Source organism: Benincasa hispida, chromosome 12, assembly GCF_027475165.1.
Source record: "Benincasa hispida cultivar pf3 chromosome 12, pf3_genome.v1.1, whole genome shotgun sequence".
Taxonomy (NCBI): Eukaryota; Viridiplantae; Streptophyta; class Magnoliopsida; order Cucurbitales; family Cucurbitaceae; genus Benincasa; species Benincasa hispida.
Genome location: NC_143489.1, coordinates 52,626,592 through 52,640,081, shown reverse-complemented (window position 1 = coordinate 52,640,081; position 13,490 = coordinate 52,626,592). Strand labels below are relative to the sequence as shown.

Below are 13,490 nucleotides of genomic sequence, written 5' to 3'. Positions count from 1 at the left end.
AACCAAAACAAAGCCAACAAGATAAGCCCAGAACAAAACCAACACATAAACGCAAACTCGCAAACCACTCGGGAGAAAGTCAGAGAAATGAACCCAAAACCCCACAAGTTAGGGACAACAGCAAAACAAAGAACAACGTAAAGTTTAAAAAGAAAAAACATATGTAAACAAACTAGATAAGACCAAGAAGATCAACCATCAACATCTGGGTATATTTCTAAACAAGACAAACAAAGAACTATAAATGTAATTGAGATTAAACTCGTAAAAGAGAGAGAATAATAAATTTTATCGAATTTGATTAATGAAGTTACATATATAATGATGATCTTAGTACACTATGAAAGAATAGCTAAATACCCTCAACATATGAGAAAAATTAAATTAGATTATTCTATATTTAGATTAAGAGTAGACTTGAGAAAGCAGCAAGAGGCAAGAGTTTGAAGATAAATTAGAAAAACTTATCCCTTTGCTATGAAAACAAATGAAAGCTTGTGGATCCCTATAAGCCATTAGCTCACCATAGCCATCATGACATCCACTTCCACCTAACTAACAAGCAAAGGAGATGAAAGTGCAAACAATTGGGGGGAAAAAAAAGTGATCTTTTTTTACTTATATTATTGAACAGCTTGGATTTGAATGTCAAACAAATATATTTTAATTGTATTATTAGGGTTATGATCCTAATCATTTGTTTTTCGAACTAGACTAATTCTCACATGACCACTGCATGACCTTACTACATTTTTCGTATTTTAATTTTTAGTTCTTAAACAAAAATAATATCTAAATCTTAATTAAGGCCCTCAATATGTATATACTGGTCAAGTATTTAAGTTATGATAAATAATCGATTGATCCAAAAGTTTAAATTGATGGATGAAAGTAAATTTAATATTATACCAACGTTCTAATACTATATGGGTAGGAGATTCAATGTCAAGTAAGTGTTAGACTGAGTTCTTATAATTAGAAAACTAGAGTATAACATTTGAAAGTTAAAAGTGTGTACTAGATACAACATTCTAGAGTTTGAGTTCAATTTAATAACTATTTGGTTTTTGAGTTAGATTTCCAAAGTTAAGCTTATAAACACTACTTCTATTTATAATTTTATTTGTTTTGTTATCTACATTTTATGGATGTTTTCAAAATTCAACCCTATGTTGTAAAAACTAAAAAAATATATATAATAGTTTAAAATATACTATTGTTTTTAGAATTTAGGTTATGTATTCAAATGTTTTCTTTTAAAAAGAAAGAGAGATAAAAATCGTTGTAAAAAGAATTGTAGGAATAAACACAATTTTCAAAAACTTAAAATCTAAAGCTTTGTTTGGTAACTATTTTGTTTTTTGTTTTATGTTTTTGAAAATTAAGCTTATAAGTACTTATTTCAACCCTACATTTCTTGCTTTTTTTATTTAATTTTTATCATTATTTTCGAAAGCTAAGCTAAAAAATAGTTTTTAACAACTTGTTTTTATTTTTGAAATTTGACTAAGAATATAACTATTGGACTCAAGTAAGATGCATAAAATGAAATTGACAAAAATTGACTTAATCATCAAAAATCAAAACAAAATAGTTAACAAACGGAGCCTAAATGATTATTTAACGAGATCTAATGAATTAAAATATCCAAAAATAAGTAGAAAAGTTTAGGATTAAATTAATGTTAAGCATTTGTTTAAGTTATCATCTTCTTGTGATTAATTAGGTGTAATGGGGATTGGAGAAGGACAGCCTTAGTGGCTTACTCATTGGAATAATCAGGATTGGGTGGAGGAAATGATCATGTCAAAAAGTGCAAGAACTGACCAATCAGCTTCTTCCACTTGTCAAATTTTTGGTGGTCAACAACTTAGAGCCACCAGTTTAATTGCTAAAATTTGTGTGGCTGAGAGGAGTTTTTTTTTCTCTTTTCTTTTTTTTTTTTTTTTTGGCCAATAAATGTATTGGTATTTTTATGGGTTTGTTTATGCTTGTGTTTTGCATATAGCAATAAACAAACATGAGAGGAGTTTGTAAGATAATTTTGTTTTTATTATTAAATGTTATTTAGAAGACCTTACTTTTTGTGCTTCTATTATTTTGGTATTTAAGTTCTGAAGAAAATTAATAAAAATTACATACTTAATATTCTTTTTTTTTTTAATGAAAGGCAAGTTAGAGTATGTCAATCCAAGCATAGTGATAACTCTTCAAATGAACTATCTTTTTCAGCCTAAATCTATGCTAGTTCCCATGAATTTAATCTTTAATTGAGTTTTTAGATAGGTTATTGAGTATAAGAAGCCATCGAGACGATTCATATGCAATTCAGACTTAAACAGAGCAATTAACAAGCAAATAGGAGCAAAAGGGTGGAGTCGGGTAATGGTGCAATGCTGCGGCGCGACCTGCAAAGGCTATTACCAAGTCAAGCACTTCGGCGCCACAATGTTATCCACATCTGCATGCACATGATGAAGCATAGCGCCATAGTACTCCAGAGCGCTACAGCACGACACTATGCTTGAAGGCCATTAGCGTTGCAACACTACCCCACAGTGCAGCGACACTCCGTCGATTTCTATAAAAAATCATCTCATTTTTTTCGTTTGTTATGAGGGGTTTGAGAGGGAGGCCCCTTCCGAGCTATAGCCTTTTTTTTTTTTTAGTTCTTCATCTTCTCCTTACCTACTTTCTTAGTTTTAGGTTGATTTCTTTAAATTGTAAACATGGCTCGATGTTGGCGAGCTTCAATTGCTACTTCGGTTTGTATTTTGGCTAACATTTGTGTAGTTTATGGATTTGGTTGGACCCAAATTATGTTTATGTGAGGATTTGTTTAGATTATGGATTTGCATGGACCCAGTCTTTATGTATTTTGACTAACTAATATGTTTCATTGTTTGTTAATCGACATGTAGTTTAATTAAGATGTGAGTCTTAATTAACAACTTAGGACACTTAATATCGACTTTTCTACTTAAGTAGACCATGTGATCGAGATGATTAAGTGACATCCTAAGACCATAAACACGAATTTGGGGGATTCATTTCTGTAAGCTAAACACATCTTGTCATTTTATATTTTAAAGGAATAACCAACCCTCTTTAGCTCATTTATCCTTCAATTATCAAATTCACTCACAACCCTCCACCCCTCTCCCCAATTTATCGCTTTAGTTAAAAATGGGTTTTGCGGAACTAATATTTATACTTCCCTGTGGTTTGACCCAATCTTGCAACTTGTACTACTTAATAGTATAGGTAGTAAAGAGTCGGCAAAAATATAAATTCTATTTGATAGACGTGAGAGAGGATTTGACACCCTCTACTTACCATCCATCACATAGTTCAATAAACAATGCACTAGTTATCATTTCAAAATGTCAATGGTGCAATCTCTCACTCAGCAATTATTGAATCAAAAAGAAAAATCAAAGTATCTATCAAATGGTTAAACATCTATGTCTCTCTCATACATGTGTCATACGTTTAAAATCATCGCCTCCTAAAATACTTTTGTAATCCCTAGGTTTTTAGTTTAGATTATTCTATTTGGTCCCTAGGTTTCAAAATATTGTACTTTTAGTCTTCAAGTTTTAAGTTTGATTTCAATCTAGTCCCTTTGTTTCAAAATTTTACAAGGTTACGTTTGAAATTTGAGTTTTGTTTCGATTTGGTCCTTAGGTTTCAAGATTTACACTTTTAATCTCGATTTGTTACTACATACTCACTTCAGTCTTTAGCGTTAATGTCTATTAATTAATTCAAAAAATTTTGAAGTGAAATTTTAATATTAATATTATTATTAATGAAAAATAGTGAAACTTAATTAATCACAATTCTTTTAATACTATTAAATTAATTAATAGATACTAACACTAAAAACTGAAAGTGAGTGATTAATGAGAAATCAAGATTAGAATTGTAAATCTTAAAATTTAAGGACGACATTGAAACAAACGACAATTCTCAAGGGTAAAATTGCTACCTTTTGAAACATAAGGGACCAAATTGAAATCAAACTCAAAACTTAAAGACTAAAAACGTAACATTTTGAAACACAAGAACCAAAAGGAAATTAAACCCAAAATCTAGAGACTAAAACATATTTTTCTAATAAAAAAATAAAAATAAAAAAAGCAAAAATAAAAATAAAAATTACTAATTTAATAGGCTTTTAATTTGAAACATTACATTATTTTATGAGAAAAGTACCTCACTCTCTCAACCCCTCCCTCCTAAGAAATTAAACATATTTTTAAAAAATGTTATTATTTGATGAAAATAAAATGTTTCTCTCTCTCTCATAAGGTGATAGAGAAAGTTGATCTAGAAAAACAATATATGTATATATATATATAGTTTGTATGAGTTGTAGTTGATGTTTTTATGTGGTCACATTCCCTCCCCATTGACAAGTGAAGGTCTTAGGATAATTTAATTTATTAATATTTGAAACCATTTTCTTCCTCTAAAATGACAAAAACTATCATCATTTCATGACTTCTTTCCCATAATTTTTTAATACATAACAAATTAAACAAACCTCCAAATTCATTAAAAGCCTCAAATACCCAACAACTCCCATAAATGAATTTTTAAAAAATTAGAATGTTAATCCTAATCTTTTGTCATTACCCCCTACATTGACCTTGTTTTTGCTCTTTTTCCCCTCTCCTTGATTAAATTTTTTAACTTGTTTTTTTCTAATAATTTAAACAAAAGTGCCTATAACATGGTTATTTTTTATGTTTGAGGTGTTTAATATAAATATGTTTAAGTTAATAAAAGTCAATATCTTAAAGAAATAAACTTTTGGTCTCTAATTGGATGAGATAGACTAATATGAACATAGTTCACAACAATGTATATATTTTAATCTTTCTTTGAAATTCTCACTGAGAAGATAAAGAAACTATAGATCAATTTTAGTTTAATTAACTTTAGATTATTATCACCTACAAAAGAATGACTATATATATATATATATATATATATCTCGTCTATGGACATATAACTACCCTAAAAATTAATATCTATTGTGTATATAGATATAAAAGAGTAATACTTAAGTGCATTCTAAGCAACATCTATTTTTCTACAACCCACTTCAATCAAGTAGTATAAAAATTCAAAAATATTTTTAAAAAAGAAGAAAAAAAATGAAAGAGTTTATCACGTGGTAAATTATAGTTGGACTACTGAGTGAAATGCAAAATGATGGACAGCTTAATGCACCTAAATTTTTTTCTACATAAAATGTAACGGACTTTTAATTTTAAATTGATAAAAACCTCTTCTTACGACAGGGACATTATATGAAATCAAAATGGTAATTTGTTTTAGTTTATTTATATCTTATTTGATAACTATTTGATTTATATTTTTAGTTTTTGAAAATTTTGTTTACTTTCTCACAATTTAATTTCTCATAGTTTTCATATTTTATATGTGAACATTTGAATTTCATTCTTACTCAATTTTTTAGTTTGTAAAATTTAGCTTTCATTTTTTAAAATACTCCTAAAATGTAGACAAAGGAATATAGAAATCAATGGATAAGATTGGTGCTTATAAGTTTAATTTTTAAAAATAAAAAATTAAGTCCCCACTACAAGAAAACGGGTCTATAGCAGCGATTTTTTTAGCCTATTGCAATGGTTAAAAACCGCTACAACATCTATAGCAACAGTCTTTTAACCGCTGACAAAGCCAGTATTGAAAGGGTCTATTGTAGCGGTTTTTGAAACCGTTGGAATCAAATTTGTAAATCGTTGCAATATCCAAATCAGCAACATTTTTTTTTTGTTTATAGCAACATATATTCCCATTTATAGCAACATTTGTTATGGTTTATAACACGGTTGGAAGTTACGCACAATTATAACATTTTTAAGAGACCTTCTGCGACGGTTTTAGCAAACATTTCACAACAACATTTGTAACACTTCTATTAATTATTTTAAGTATAATATTAGTATTTTTTTTTTTTTTTGGTAAAAAGTAAGCCTATGGATACTACTTCCACTCCCAAATTTCTTCATTTGTTGTTTATTTTTCACAAATGATTTAAAAAATCAAGCCAAATTTTGAGAACTAAAAAAATTAGCTTTCAAAAAGTTATTTTTATTTTTGAAATTTGGCTAAGAATTCAACAATTGTACTTAAGAAAAATACAAATCATTGTAATAAATATGGATGAAATAAGCCTAATTTTAAAAAAAAAAAAAATGAAATGATTACCAAATCATCATTGTAATTCATAATATTAATTTTAGGTTAATTTTTTTTCCTGTATTGAAAATGATAGCTCAATGATATAAACACTCATTTATTGACGTGGAAATTACTCACATTAGTTGATAAAAACTAGGGAAATTCTTATAATATTATTATTTTAGCTTCAATGTAAGGCACTATTTGATTGAAAAAACAAAATAATTGGTTATACGAACAAATGTTATTTTGACTTGAGGGTGCATTTAATATATATTAGATTTTTGTTGCTCATTGCCAATGACAAAGACATTTTGTAAATTTTAATTAATAAAGAAACTACTAAAATCAAAATTGAAATATCGAAAACAGAATTTTATTAACCTTTAAAAATAAATATCATATGAGACTTTGACATGCATGTATTAAACCATGCATGCCTTGAAAAAAGAATAAAAATAATTTTATTATTATTATTAAGTAGCCTTTTTGGTTAAGGGAAGAGGCGTGGGTAGCACGTTAACATATTTGCAAGTGCTTTCAAGTTCCTAGTAAAGAATATTTTCTTTTTAGTTTTGATCAAAGCAATCACTTTTTCTTCTCACTTTACTTTTTTTTTTTTAATAAAAACCTTATTTTCAAATATTAAATATTTTTTTTTAAAAAAATGATTATTGTCATTGTTTGTTATAATTAATTTCCATCCTAATAAGGTAACTTTGAATATGTAATAACATGTTGAAGTCATGAGAGGATTTTCAATGAAGAAAATAATAAATAATTGTAAAAACTAGAATCATTACCATTTTTAAAGTTCAAAGATTAAGATAAACATTAAAAAATTCACAGATCAAAAGAGATTTGACCCTAATTTGTAATAAGTCGAGTAATATGATACACATTATCATGAGATTAAGTAACATGTCTATTGTGAAATGAAGTATTATAGAATAATATAGTACTAACTAGATAGTTAATTGTTTTAACCCATTTAAAATTGAAATTTATAACAGTCGACAAAACTAGTTATCATATTTATAAATTTGTTGAATGAAAACTATAATTTGTATAGTTGATTTTGTATTATGTCGCTTTTTTATCGTTATATCGAACAATTTAACTCAAACTTGTAAGCTAGTTTGGAAGTTCTACCTTAATCTTAGAGAGGTATAATGATTCTAAATAATGTGATTGTAAAGAAGAAAATGACATAAACCACAAAGTAGAGTTTCTTTTTATTTATGTTAGAATGTTATTAAAGGAGAAGGAATAGTGGGTGAGGATCGAAAGGGGAAAAAGATAAAGTTTTTTGAGGTTTTTTGAAGTACAAAGTAGAAAGCAAAATGATTTTGGACCACATAAAAGAGTGGAAAATAAGTGAGATGAGAGCAAGAAATTTTAGCATGACAAAAATATCATTTATTGTTGTATTTTATAATAGTGTAGTTTTAAAATAATAATAAAAAAAAAAAAAAGTTGACTATAATTGAATTGAGCAACTAACATGAACATAGTTCAACTAGTTAAGATTCATATTGTTACTCTCTAAGTTGATCACTCGAGTGCAATGGTTGAGACTTTGCATTCACTTATTTTAGTTACTTATAAGAAATAAAAATTTGTCCTAAAATTTGTCATTATCTCTAGTTTAAATTATATAAAATATCCCTAAACTCTGTATTTTATGTCAAAAAGACCCTTGAACTTTTAAAATTTTTAAAAATATCCTTAAACTTCCAAAATGAGTTAAAAAAATACATTTACCATTGTTAGTTTTAGATGAAACCGTTAGTGATAAATACTCAACTTTCAAAAGTTTCAAAAATACCAACTTAAAAAAGTTTTTTTTTAAAAAAAAAAAACTCTTACTGTTATATGACCATGAATACCATCTTCAAAATTTTTAAAAAAGGTTTCAAAAACTCTTTCTTTCTTTTTTTTTATTCCCACTCTTTTTCAATACTCTCTTACTATCCATTTTGTTAACTATTTAACCTTTTTTTAATCTAAAATAATAATAATAAATAAAACTACATATTTCACTTAAGGTATATCAAATAGATTAAGAATAAAGAGATCAATGGAAGTACCAAAGGATTGTAGGACTTAAATATTTTAACAAAGTTGTACAGTAATAGCTGAGTGTGTTAATAGCCAAATACTTTTTTTTTTTTTTTGATAACTTATTTTTTTGGTATGTTTTAAGGGGATGTTTTATTTTGGAATTTTGTGAGAATTTGTGTAATTTTATATTTTAACTTTTTTTTCTTTTTTGGTTCCTGAGAAAATCGGTGTAAAAATTGAAAAGAATGGAGAAAAATGTGAGTATCTATATGAAAAAAAATATATATATTAAAGTATCTATATGGAAAAACAAAATGAGGATATCAATATAATTTTGAGTTATTGTTTGCAATATACTAATAGTGAGGGTATTTTTTAAATTTTTTAAAGTTAGTATAATTTTGAAACTTTTGAAAGTTTAAAGGTATTTCTTAACAAAACTTTAACGATTTCCATCTAAAACTAATCGTAATAGTATTTTTGAACTCAATTTGAAAGTTTAAAAATATTTTTGAAATTTTTGAAAGATTAGAGATATTTTTTACACAAAATGCAAAGTTCAAGAATACTTTTTTTATAATTTAGCCTTGTTTCTATCAAATCTTTAACTTTTAATTTTGTGACTAATAATTTTTTAAATTTTAAGTTTTATGTTTGATGAACCTCTAATTGATTGAATAATTTTTAAAATAAGACTTATAAAGTACATGAACGTGGTCCTATTATGTGCAAATTTTAATTTTGTATTTAAGAAGTCTATGGAATTTAAAAAATACTAAGTAGATTATGAATCCATTAGACACTAAATTGAAGGATTATAAGTCAATTAGAAACTTTCAAATATCAAGCATCCTACAAAGTTGAACGTTAAGCAATTTTATGCAATTTTCGATTAGAATCTTTCAAGTTATGTCTAATTTCTGGGTCTTCTTCAGTCCACTTAGAAAGCGTTATTATATCTTTTTCTATAGAAAGATTCAAAATATGAGAAATCTCCAATGAAAGAAAGATATGAAGAATGGAAATGCAATCCTTGGTAGAGCTTATTTATGATTTCATGTCGAGCTTGCCCACCCCTCTTTCACCTAGGTAAATAAGGAACGAGATGAATACATAGGATCAAAAGTGTGTTTTTCTAAGCTAACAATAACTATTCTTTTATGTCTAACTCTTCTGATAAACTCTTTTACCTATAAACTTATTGATGCAAAGACTTATTGGTTAAATACACTTTGAAAGTGTTTCAAAAACTACTTTGAGTGATTACTAAACACTTCAATTGTCTTTAAAAAAATAACTTATTTTCAAAATCAAATATTTGAAAAGTTAAACCAAACACCCCTAATCAATCCAAGCATAGCTACAAACATAAATTAGTAAAGTTATAAAATTGTTGCAACTAAGCCCTTATGGATTGAAAATTGCTCAAATAACTCATAGCTATAAGTAATATGGCAACTCGACATTAATCTGACAACCAATTTTATTTTTTAGTTCATGTATTATAGCTTCCAGATTTTATAAAGTTATAAAACAAACATAGATATAATAATTGCATAGATGAAGATAATTGGGAAGAAAATTATGTCACTTACCATTGAGATAAGTTCAATTTCACATTTAATTGCATGTTTAAAACAAAGGTTACATTTATTGTTATCCCGAAGGACAAAACATAAATCCAAATTCCAAGAACAACTAACAAGTTGAATTTAATAAGTTTTCACAACCCAATATGTGTGTTTGGTAAAAGGAGGTTGATGAAATCGAGCTTCCACCTTATTCCTGTCTTCTCTTCTCAAGCTATCTAATTCTGTACAAACTATACTTAGTATCTCACAACTTCCCACAAAAGCTTCTCATTTTCAGCAATTTTATTTTCAAACTAACCATTCTGCAAGCTCTTATTTTCTACACTTTCCATTCCATTGTCAGCAATAATAAATGCTCGTAAAAGATAAAACTCCAGTTAGGCTGATATTTGGTTCAACACGTGATACAGCTTTAAATGGATCGAACCACTGCCAATAAGAATGACTCATGGAATTGAAGCCTATAAGCACCTCGTAGAAGCAAAAGAGGGCAGCGCAAGAGTAAGATTATAAACCATGACCTTTCTTGACCAGGATCTGTTCTCCTAGTGTTGTAAGCATGTTCGCAAAACGAACCAAACATTGTATTTGAGCAGTGTTGGCAATGAATAAACTGACACGGGATCAATACCACCGGTAGCCTAAGATTTCTCCCACCTTGTCACTGTTAATTGGAACTACTTTGATTGAGAAAAGCTATTCCTTCATCCACTAAATGAGACCATCTCATCAATTCCCCATTTAGGAAGGTTACTATTCCAAGACTTACCATCTTTTCTTTCCCTTCATAATGGTGTTTCAACAACGAGGTGATAGGCAAAGTAGGAGAAAAGATTCGAGAGGAAAAAATATTGCAGTAAAAGTATTAAACAATTCCAAGAGGACTAACGAATACAGGATGATATATTATGACTTTCAAGACACAACAGAAGGCCACTATCTACAAATCCTGTTATGAATATAGTTTGATGAATATCATTTGCGAATTCAACTAGGTAGGGGTTGGGTTTTTCTCCCCCTTTATGCCCCATCTAGTCTAAGTGCAGCTAGACTGTACATACAAGTAATTCAGGAATTTCCCAAGTTTTTTGGATAAGATTTTATGGAAGAGGGGTTTCGGTTTCAAGTGGATTTGGATACTGGATACTCTAGGTTGTAGATCCTTTGTCTCCAATCCTTTTCCATTTAGTTCTTAATGTCCTCGACAAGATTGTTTCCTAGGGTGTTAGAAATCAGTTTAGCTGAAGGATTCCATGGAGGAAAGAGATATAGTTCATCTTACCCATCTTCACATTGTTGATGAGACTATCTTCTTCTCCTGGAGAGAGGATACCTTTGATGATATTAATGTCAATCTTATCTTACAGGTCCTTGAATACATTTCAGGTCCTTTCTTTAAGAGGCATTTCATGTCTTAAAACCAACAAAGAAAACTGTATTGTATACCTGTAGTTGGGAAATTTGAAGTCAAGCTAAACTATCAAGGTGGGCTAATTTGGTGGGCGTGAGATGCCGTGCCTACCTTTTTCTAATCTCCCCCACCCCCCACCCCCCTTCTCTTCAGTCATAAATAATCTGAGATCTTAATTGTTCTAGTCTAGGATACAATGATCGAAGGTTCCAAAAAAAAAAGGTTAAAAACGTTTATTTGCTTGGAAGAAACCTTCTTCGACTCTCTATGACCTAAGCCTTTCTTTAGGATTCCATCCTCAGTTAGCAATAAGTTGGAGAATGAGGGGTTTTTCTTTTTCACAAAGAGCAGATTAAAGGGGTGGTTCTCATTTGGTTTGATGGGAGGTCGTGTCCAGAAAATGTGTGAGAATGGCAAGTTGGGTGAAGAAAATTGGTCCTACAAGAAGTATGTCCTTTCTAGCCAATGAATTGTGAAATGTATCCCTCTAGAACCTAAAGCAATGTGGCATAGGATTTAGTTAAGAAAGTATTGGCATATGATTTAGAACCTGAAGTGTTGTACCTTGGCTAGTTTTTTTGTTGGCTATTTTGTGGTACACAAAGTGGAAAATGAACTAGAGAAAATTCAAAGGTGCTGACCTTGGGAAAAAGATGTCGGATCTGGCCCTATTTCAATGCTTCTCTCTAGGGGTCAAGGACTAAATTGTTGCCAATAGAAATCTCCTTCTCTAGTTTTGCCTTTGCTTTCTCTTTCATTTATTTTAATGAAAATTGGTTTAACATTTTAATTTGTAACTACAGAAATCTAACTCAATGATAGGATCGTAACTATTTGCTATTACCCCAAGACTAATAATGGAATGAGATCGTGTGAGATGCCATAATAGATGAACAAGAACTTTTCATCAAGATCCAATCTCAACAAAATCAGCATTAACAGCAAGTACATATCAAGAGTACTAAGATCATGAAAAACAATAATCAACAATTAACGTTGACAGCATAATATATATATCCCTTCACATTACTGAAACATACAAAGGTTATTTCTCCAATAATCAAACAGTCTAAGAACCACGAGATCTCAGCGTTCCAACAAGAACAAAGCTAAGAAAAATCGACATAGTTCACGATTCTAAACCCAGGACCCATAATTACTTTTTAGTGCTACTTTTACCTCCGGATGAATTACCTCCCGATGCCGCCTGAGCCGCCTTCTTCGCCGCCTTCTCTTGCAACGCCTTAGCATCCCTGAACAAAATCGAAAAAGCAATCAGAAAAAGCAAATCAAAACAAAAAAGGAAAAAGAAAGAAGAAAGAAGATAGAGGAAGAACCTTTCACGGCGCTGCTCGGGGGTCAAACCATCGTCCTTGGTTTTACCCTTGCCAGAGTTGCGAGCCTGAGACCTCTCTCGGTCCTTCTCCCTCTGGTTTCCGCGTAGAGATCTGAGTCAAGGGAAACAAACTAGAAAGAAGAAGAAACCTTCAAAATCAATGAAACAAAAGCAGCTAAAAAATCCGAAAACAAAAACAAAGAAGAAAAACGAAAAGTAGAATTGAAGATTGAGAAGGATATGAGTCATTTGAGGGAGATTGTAGAGGATGAAGAAACTTGTGGAATTGGAGGATTGGCCTGTACTTAGCCGAAGAAACGAACAATCCAATCTCCAAAACAGAGAGTCAACCGTGGGTAATTGAAAGAACAGGGGAATCGGAGATTCTTTATATAGTGCTCCACTTGTATTGCTATTCTACTTATTCAATTTCTTTCCCTTTTTTTCTTTTCTTTTTTTTCAAAAAAAAAAAAAAAAAACACCTAAAACTCAAAAATAGTTTCAATTTTTATCGCTTTTAAATTTTAAAATATTACACTCTTATTTCTAAGTCTTGAATTTGGATCATATGTTACCAATTTTTAATTAAAATTGGTGTAACATAGACTTCATTAATTAGTTGCAAACTCATTATGATTGAGGCTATTTACTTTACATTCGTAATTAAATGAATGGCAATAATTGAGATTCATCTACCACTTTGGGATATCCCTTTTAGTTGATGATCATAGATTATATAGTATAATTCAACAATAAAATTATTAAACAAAAAAATTTATGTCCCTATTTTTATGCATTTGTGTTAAAGAGTACTTTTTTAAATTAAACACATTTTATCTTTAAAATCTCAAATGCACATTAAATAAAA

General features: G+C 29.2%; 1 protein-coding gene across 1 annotated transcript; it reads right to left on the bottom strand.

Moving 5' to 3' along the window:
• Positions 1-12,282: 12,282 nt before the first annotated feature.
• LOC120068457 (uncharacterized) lies at positions 12,283-13,024 on the bottom strand. The gene is made up of 3 exons (XM_090307699.1): positions 12,866-13,024; positions 12,624-12,727; positions 12,283-12,539 (listed from the first exon to the last, which is right to left on the bottom strand). The coding sequence occupies exons 1-3, from the start codon at positions 12,869-12,871 to the stop codon at positions 12,443-12,445; spliced, it is 207 nt and encodes a 68-aa protein (XP_090163825.1). The 5' UTR covers positions 12,872-13,024; the 3' UTR covers positions 12,283-12,442.
• Between the last annotated feature and the right edge of the window lie 466 nt (positions 13,025-13,490).